The 8644-nt window shown below is 56.8% G+C and overlaps 2 protein-coding genes across 4 annotated transcripts in view; one reads left to right on the forward strand and one right to left on the reverse strand.

Annotated features, from left to right (window-relative positions):
• MPRIP (myosin phosphatase Rho interacting protein) overlaps window positions 1-1702 on the forward strand; it is a 58273-nt gene extending 56571 nt beyond the window's left edge. For 2 of the 3 annotated variants that reach the window (XM_040647530.2, XM_015294405.4), the window contains one exon: window positions 690-1702. In XM_040647530.2, coding sequence (XP_040503464.1) covers window positions 690-761 — 72 coding nt within the window. In that variant the 3' untranslated portion in view covers window positions 762-1702. The remainder of the gene's footprint in view (window positions 1-689) is intronic. The other variant, XM_040647537.2, reaches the window with a different exon arrangement.
• A 3591-nt stretch (window positions 1703-5293) lies between these two features.
• PLD6 (phospholipase D family member 6) lies at window positions 5294-7575 on the reverse strand. The gene is made up of 2 exons (XM_015294407.4): window positions 7168-7575; window positions 5294-6633 (listed from the first exon to the last, which is right to left on the reverse strand). Exons 1-2 carry the CDS (start codon window positions 7553-7555, stop codon window positions 6404-6406), a joined length of 618 nt encoding a protein of 205 aa, XP_015149893.1. The 5' UTR covers window positions 7556-7575; the 3' UTR covers window positions 5294-6403.
• Window positions 7576-8644: the final 1069 nt, after the last annotated feature.

Consider the following 8644-nt stretch of genomic DNA (forward strand, 5'->3'; position numbering starts at 1 on the left):
GGCAGCAGGGAGGAGGGAGGGCTGCCTGCCAGCCCCGTGTAGCTCCCTGGGGTGAGTACAGGTTAAAGCTGCCCTAGCAGGGCCAGATTTCTTTGCTCTTAGGGCTGCACCTCTCACATAGCTCTTCTCCTGTATTCCCAAGCTCATAATAAATACTGTTGCTGAAAGCTGGCGAGGCAGGGTTTGGTTGGATAGCTGCATTGGATCTGGATGCTGAATCTGCCATCACATCCTGCTAGACCCAAAGAAGTGAGCCCTGTGTCACCCCGCATGGCAGGAAGGTTAGGTCTGGGAGGTAAGAGGTGACGTTGTTGCTGGTGACAGAATGCAGTTCTCAGGGCTGCTTGAGCAGAGTGCACACATGGAGCAGAGCCTGCCCCGTGCTGCAGCCCTGCAGGTATAGGGCAGTGAGTCCTGGTCCCTGCAGGCTGTGGGATCGCATCCCGCCCGGAGCTAACCCCATTTCCAGCAGCGTTCACCTCTCATCTGCTTTGGTCTGTACCCGGTTAACCTTGCGCTCTCAGCTCTCTCCAGGCACCGTAACCACACCCCATGGCTGCTGTCTCCTCCAGCATGCCCCACTAATCTCTCCGGGATGGCCTCCCCCTCTGCTGCCCACATCCCCCCATCCGCGTGCCCGTTGCCGCCCGCCCCATCCCACCTCTGTTTTGTCTTTCTCTCCCTCCCAGAGCCTGAAGGAAGGCCTGACCGTGCAAGAACGCCTGAAGCTTTTTGAATCCAGGGACTTGAAGAACAACTAGCTCTCCCCGCTCCGCTTCACCACGCGCACCTCCCGGCTTGAGGCAGCACAGCACCAGCACCGTTCGTCCCACGCCGCTCACCGCCGTCCTCGCTGACGTTCGGCCCCACGGCCCCCTCACCACCCCCCTTTTCCCCGCTTGTGAGACGCTTCTGAGACTCTGAGAGGGAGAGGAAGGGATTGGGCTGTGGGTTTTGTGGGTTATTATTATAATTATTTGGGTTTTGTTTTTTTTTTTTCTCCCTTCTTTGGCGCTTTGTAGGAGAACCCTTCCTTTACTGTAAACCATTACACTAAGTGTCAGTATTAAGGCTCAGTAGCCTGTGAATAAGCTAGCTCCGTCGTACCAACACCTTGGTATGTGCGCAGGGCCGGGTGGCGGGGGCCATCCCTCTTACTGCTGTCACGAGCCCCCAGTGCTCAGAGCACACCGGGAGCTTCATTTGCCGTTGATCTTGTCGACTGCATCTCTTGCACCTGCAATGGGGGAAAGCCTGTGGGATGCTGCCGGGGTGCCTGGAGGAGCCACGCCGATGCCTGGCTGGCAGAGGACACAGTGCCTGGGCACCAGCCTTGGGTAGGGGCTGCTATGGGCACCTGGTGCGCAGCGGGAGGGAGGGAAGCGTTCCTGGGGCCGAGCCGCGAGGTCACTTCTTGCCTCTCCTAGATCCAGCCCAGCACTGTTTTGGTTTTTTTTTGCTGTTACTCCCTTCCTCTCATTGAGTCCTGTGTATCTTAGGGTCTGTGCGCATGTGAAACTCCCTTTTCCTAGTCCAAGGAAAGTAGAGTAGAAAGTAGAGCCAATATTGACTGAAAATGCACAGTGCTCAATGCATATAATGCTCCTTTTTTATCAGCTTCTTGAACTCGACTCTTCCTGTCAGCAGGGCAGCTCCTATTTTAATTCGTTAATCTTTTCCTGAAATAAAAGTCTGAAAACCAGTCTGTGCTTCAGACCTGCTCAGTCACAGCAGCTTCTGTAGGCGGAGCAGACAGCTTGGTGCCGCGAGGCCCAGAGGTGAGTGCAGAGCTCGGTGCTGGCTGCAGGAGCATCTCCGTGTGCTTTGTGCACCTACAGAGCCCCGGCTGTGAGTGGGGTGAAGCATTGCCCCATCGCTCCCCAGTCCGCCATGGCCTTCTTTGAACTCTGGGAGACTTTTTAGGTGGAGCTGAGCTGTTTCTTGACTTCTCTGTGCTCGTCTGAGGTGGAAGCAGGTGTGTGCGCTCTTGTGGCTAATTCTGGTCTCTGTGGGCATGGTGTGTGGCCAGCTGGGAGGTCCGTGTGCAAGGATGGAGCTCTCACTGAGTGCTCCAGCAGTGCCACTGGGCATACAGAGATGTTCTCCTGTGCTGTGCCTCCATACCTGTGGCTGTGTGTGGGAGTCCTGGAGATGGCAGCAGGGCAGGAGGGATCCTCAGCTGCTGGGATATGAAGGCTCTTCCCAATTCGGCAGGCATGCACCCTTCTCAGATGTTCTGCTGTGCAGCCTCACACCATCCTGAGCTCACCGTAGCGTTCTCCATCATCCATGCACTGGAGGAGTCTTGGAAGCCCATGCCTGGAAGAGAGACTTGGCGATCAGGTGTGTGCATGGGGCCTCTGCCAGCATCTTGTGTGACTGCAGGGCGGTCTGGTGGCACTGTTTTGCATGGGCTTTGCTCTGCTCTTGGGATGCTTTCGTGCCCTATGATCTCCTGGGACATGGAGCGAGGATGGCACACGGTGTCATCACTGTCACCACTCCTCTCTCCCAAGGCTGCACTGGATGCAGGAGAATGCCCTCCTCCTCTCGAGAAGCACAGTAGGACTTTGTCCTTCTCAGCCACCTGAGCAGAACGTGCTCATCTCCCTCTTGCCAAGTGGACTCCAACTGTTCTTACGTCCCCCTGGAAAGCTTTGCTGACTTCATTATTTTAACCACGAGCACCAGAAGGGAACTCCTTGCTATCCCACTGCACGTGGGGTTGTGCGGGATGGGCACTGACACAGACTGATGCCCCTGAGCACTGTACCCCCAAGGAAGGATGCTGCCTGCTGCACAAGTGGTTGTACACAGCTCTGGCTGTCCTGCCTGGTGTTGGGTGGAGAACCATTTGCTTTCTTTGCCCAAATGACTGCTTTCATCCTTATACCCTGCTGCAGAGAATGGTGGATGTGGTGCAGCTGTGTGGGTGCTGCAGCAGATGTAACCCAGTGCCAAAGTGGGACTGACCACAGCTTTTGGCTCAGCACGTGTCAGTGTGTTCATGTGGTTTGTGAAATCAGGTGCTGAAGGGCTAAAAGGTGCTGCAGTGGAGATGGAATTGGGATTTGCTGGGGTTACTGCTCTTGGGAAGCTTGACTTAATGCACAGCTTCTCCAGCCCTCCACGGGGCTTCCCTGAGTTCTAAAATACCATAAAGCAAACTGGTGATGCTCTGTGCTGTACTTTCCTGCAGCAGCACCGTCTGCTGGGGGTCGAGCATCTCTTAACTGGGAACAGAACAGGAGCACTGCACAGCTGGAGCAGTCTGGGACAGGGCCTGGGCTGTCTCCTGGGCTCTGCCGAGTCTTATCGCTCGTGTTATCTCTCTAAAGCTGATGGCAGCCCTCTGCCTCAATGGGAGAGAGGAAGGGCAGCTCCAACAAACAGCAGGGAATGGGGTGATTCCTACAGGGAGAGCAAAGCGAGCCAGAAAGGTGATGGCAGCGTTCCGGAGTTATCCTGCTGCTTCTCTCCTGCTCTGGCCATCATCCATCCTCCTGCACAGTGACACGGCCATGGGTGCAGACAGTGCCTGTAAAGGGCTACTAGCACTTATTTTCATCTTTTGCAGGAAATCCTCCCCCTCTCAGCGCTGCCATACAGCCACAGCCGCTGCGTTCCCGCGCTGCTGACGCAGAGCTGTTTGCTGTGACCCCTTACGCACACAGCAGGCCTTGCTTTGCCTTTCCTCTTCCCCAACCTCTCTTTTTTAAAAAGCAAATCCGCTTTCTTATTCTCTTTTGAACGAAAATAATGTAAAAGCTGTACAGTATTCCAAGGGCGCAGTGTAAATATTTGTGACTCAGAAATCAGCAGAGGGCTCTTTTGTGACAGCGGTTCTGGTTTTGATTTCACTCACCGGGTGAGCGCCGTCCCCCCGCCGGGCTCTGCTTTGCACCCTTACAGATAGCTTCTCACGCCTTTTCTGCTGACCTACCCTTTAGTTTCGACGATACCTGTCTGAAGAATGCACACGGGCTGTTTGAGAACTGCTAACATTACTGCGCCGTGAGCCTTTGTTTCCACGCACCGTCACGAGCAGACACGGACACACAGCCTGCAGCACAGTGCTGCACACAGCCCCGCAGCAGGGGATGCAGAAATGCAATGAGTGAGGACAGGGCAGGGAGGGAGGCTCACCCTACAGCTGCACAGTGACACAACCGAAAGAAGGTGAGGGTGTGGGAGTTGCAGGCAGAAACCTGATAAGCCCGTCAAAGTGAATGCAGCCAGCCGGCCATGAGCTGGCAAGTAATTAGTGCAATTACAAACAATTATTTTCTTATTCTTCCTGCTTTTTTCACACACTGATAGTGCACAGGATGTGACCAGAACGCTAACTCTTTGTTCTAAACCAGAGAGAGCAAAGTATGTCGCAAAATGCTAAAGGGGATGGCAGGTAGGCGATAGATAGGAGCACAGAGTCCCTGACCCGCTCCTGGGACCTGGGGAGGTGGAGGTCTCCAGATTTTAAAGACTCAGTTATTTGAAGGGATAAAGTTTTGGAGAGAGAGAAGGGGATGCTGCAAGTCTGTGGGTGGCATCAGCAGTTGCAGCAATCAGTGCTGGTGGTGCACAGCTTCAGCCACCAACTGAACTGCACCCAAAGGCACTCCCGGATTACAACACACAGCACGCTCTGCCCTTGTACTCCAGAGCCCTGCGCTCCTACTAGAAACAACGAGGTGCTGTGAGCAGGAGCTGAGCACAAGATCTGTGCCCAGACGCAGCAGCCGGCCCTCCACACAAACCTGCATTTGGCAGCACGGTGCAGCTGGGGACAGTGCTGCTGGCAAACATGCAGCTGGAGCCCAGCAGGGACACCAGGGAGCACGGCCGTGCTGCAGCGCTGGCTGTATGCAGCCCCAGGGGCCCCTCTTGCATCACATCCATCCAGGAAACAATGCATCGCATGTGATTCCATTCCCTCTGCCAGGGGCTCCTGCTTCCATGTGTGCAGAGTTCCTCACCGCCTCCTCCCTCCTCTCTTCCACTCCCGTTTTATTCACTGCTTTTCGAAGAATCACCGTTCCTGGTAACTGTTCTCTGTAATAGAAACATCACCTTTTTGTCACTGTATTTATTCCTTATACAACCGTGTGTGTCATGCTAGGTTCCCCGTGGATGTAGCTGATCATTTTTATTTTGTAAATATAATTACCTAACTTTACGTAAACGATATCCTAATAAACTATTTTTGCACCACCCTTTGCACGCTGTGCACTGCAGTGTTTGCTCCACCGGCGACGACACGACGCAAAGAAAGCAGCAGAAGGCAGAGCCCGAACAGAGGGAGCTGTCTGCTTTTATAGTTACACTTCACAAAGAAAACACAACAGGTAGAACTTTAACAACAATCAAATGCTTAAAGGAGCATACATTTCAACCTGCTGAACCAGACTTACTACAGAGTAAAGTGCCCCAGCTCCTTCCCCAGCTGCTGCATCACAGACGATAACAACGCACGGTTTTGGTTCCCCACTCCCACGCCAACCTTCTCCAACAGAACAGAACAAACTCAGTGTGACGATGTCACCCCCACATCCTACACGACACCCTATGTAATGGAACCAACCAACCCACGAGTGCAGAACACTCCAGGTGATGTGGAGCTTGCCTGAGAGGCACATTAACACCGGGAGGTGCAGCACTTGTAGAGAGCAGTTTAAGCTCTGATTACATCAGCAAACACAGTTACACTAAGAATAAAGTTGCAGGCAAAGCTGCAAGTCACGCTGCAGCTGTAGCTGCTCCTCAGATGAGGCCAACTGTGCCCACAGAGCAGCTTCCCTCAGCTCTTCCTGGGGACTCTGCACTGCTTTGCAGGAAGATGAGCCAGCACTGCTGTCTGCTCTCACACATTCACTCTGGAACTCTACTAGCCTCAAACCAGAGGAAACTCACACACACAACCCAAAACTTCCTATTTCCCAGGTTTCCTTTCACAAGCTGTCAATAATCCATGCCAACAAACGAAGGACAACTACAGTGACAACCCCGCCTACACAACCCCCAGCTTTGCTGCAGCCCTCACCACCCTTCCTTCAGGGTGCAGCTCCATCCCGCAGCACCACGAGCTGCACAACGCCCAGCTCCCTGCACAAGTCCTGAGTGCAATGCAAACATCACCTCACCCTCTGCAGGGCACAGCAGTGAGCCCTCCCACAGCGTCCCATTGCTTCTGTCCTCACAGAGCCCATCAGCTGGGTCGTTCCTGCTCATTTAGCACGCGAGGCACCTGTGGCAATTTGGGGTAGAGAGCACTTCAGCTCAGGAGGAGCTTAACGAAATTACAACCAGACGGGTAATGCGTTGACGGCTATAGGTAATAACAACCCCCCTGAATGCCATCTGTTCCACACCCCTCCAGCTCAGGGAAGCTGCTTAATCGTTATCTTTAGGAAGAAAACGTGTAGTTGCCAGGGTTGCACTCTTCCCAAATCCTTTCAAACTCATCCAGAAAAGGCCGCACGTACTCCGCATCCTCCATGATCACCACGTTCTCCCGGTTGCTATGGATCGCCTCCACGGTCCAGTTGAGGGATCCCGTGATGAGCAGCTTCTTGTCCACGATGGCAAACTTGTGGTGCATGAAGGCCACGTCCTGGTTGTGACGCACCTGGATGCCTACAACGACACGACAGGGACGTGACGGGCAGGGACGGCACCCAGCGCTGAGACGGCTCCTTCCCCTCCCTCAGCAACGGGAGCCGCAAAGGCAGCACCCAGAGAAGTGCCAGCAGGGCAGGTGCCACCAAATGGACGTGGCGAGGGGCTGTGAGCAGGAGCCGAGCACAAGGACGTGCCCGGACGGCAGCCAGCCCTCCACACTAAGCTGCATTTGGCAGCAGCGATGCCGCAGCGCACACAACACCATGCAGCTGGGGACAGTGCTGCTGGCAAACGTGCAGCTGCAGCCCGGCAGGGACAGCGGGGAGCACGGCCGTGCTGCAGCCGTATGCAGCCCCAAGGGCCCCTCTCGCATCAGACCCATCCGGGAACCGATGCACCGCACGCGATCCCATTCCCTCTGCCACCAAACGACGCCACCAGCTGGGCCTGCCTCCAGGCACCACTGAGCGGGCCAAGGGAAGCGCCACGACAACTGAGGCCCCGGCAGGCAGGCAGGCCCGGCTCTGCCCAGCACGGCGGGCAGCTCACCCAGCAGCCGCAGCACGCCGATCTGCGAGCCCCTCAGCGCCATGTACTGCGAGTCCGTCACGACGCGGACACGGACGCCGCGGCGGTGCAGGACGCAGACGGCCCGGCCCAGCTCGGGGCTGGAGAAGGCGAAGAGGCACAGCTCGAGGGAGCGGCGGGCGGACAGCAGGCGCCGCAGGAGGCGGCTGAAGGAGCAGTCCGCGCGGGGCAGCGGGCACGGGCACGGCGCGGGGCGGCCGCCGCGGCCCTCCGCCTCGGCCAGCAGCTCCTCGGTGCAGCAGTGCCGCGAGGGGAAGAAGAGCACCTCGCGCACCGCCCGGCGCCGCCGCCGCGCCGCCAGCAGCAGGGCCAGCCCCAGGCCGAGCCCCAGCGCCAGGCCCGCCCGCATCGCCGCGGCCCCGCACCGCCACGCCGCGCCCTCCCCGCCCCGCGGCCGCCGCTTCGGCTCTCCGTGCGCCGTGACGGCCTTCACGCCCCCCGCGGGGCCCCCGAGCGGCGCACGGCTGGAGCCGGGTGAGCTTAAGGCCGCCCCGTCCGACCCGACCCGACCCGACCCGTGAGCGTACGACCCTCACGTTGGCTCCGAGGTGCATTGTCTGGAGGGGAGGAGGGCGCTGAGAGTGGGCTGGAGCTGCGCCGCGGCCTTAATTACGTTTGCGAGCAGCGCTGTGCACGCGCTGCCTACGGCCGGCAGCAAAACGACGAGCACCCGCGGGACTGACCTGCAGAGCACAGCGGTGCCGCGTTCGCCGCCGGAGCACATCCGCACACTGCGCCGTCCGCTCAGCAGCAGCGCGGTGCGGTTCGCAGACTCGGGCGGCTGCCGTCCTCCTTCCTGCACACGTTTCCACGCGGAGGCCCCACTTCGGGTCAGCTGGGAGAGCCGGGAGCGCTGCCTGCAGCTCACTGCCTGCTCCGCTGGAAGCACGGCGTGAAGCCTGACCTCGGGCTCACCCTTCTGCTGCTGCAGGAGCCACATCTCTGCCCAGGAACACGGGCACGGGCAGGGACTGAGGGTTACACAGCCCTCATGCTTGGAAGAACTACACTTTAGCAGCCCAGCCGTCAGGAACATCCACATGCCAGCCCTCTCAGCTGCTGTTACACAGCTTTGGGCTGAACCAGGACAGCTTTGAAGCAGAAAAAGTAGTAGATGGCACGAAGGGTAGCCACGAGAACAAGCACCAACCTTGCATTTGAGATCCTGACTCACTGATCTGTGCTTTCCTACTTACTGCTGCCGTTTCTGTTTCACTATCAGTGGACTTTATCACATTTATTACTCAGTTTCCTTTCCTGCGGGTAAAGCTTGAGTGCCTCTTCTCCCTCGTTTCCTTACTGATGATGGGAAAACGCCTTTCTGAGAACCCTGAAATTAAATAACTGGTTAATTTTTGATTAGCAGGGTAATGCATTTTGCTGTTTGAATATCCTGTTACGTCCAGCCAAGCATTTTCAATTAAGGTAGCAGTCGCTG

The sequence above is a fragment of the Gallus gallus genome, chromosome 14 (assembly GCF_016699485.2).
Source record: "Gallus gallus isolate bGalGal1 chromosome 14, bGalGal1.mat.broiler.GRCg7b, whole genome shotgun sequence".
Taxonomy (NCBI): domain Eukaryota; kingdom Metazoa; phylum Chordata; class Aves; order Galliformes; family Phasianidae; genus Gallus; species Gallus gallus.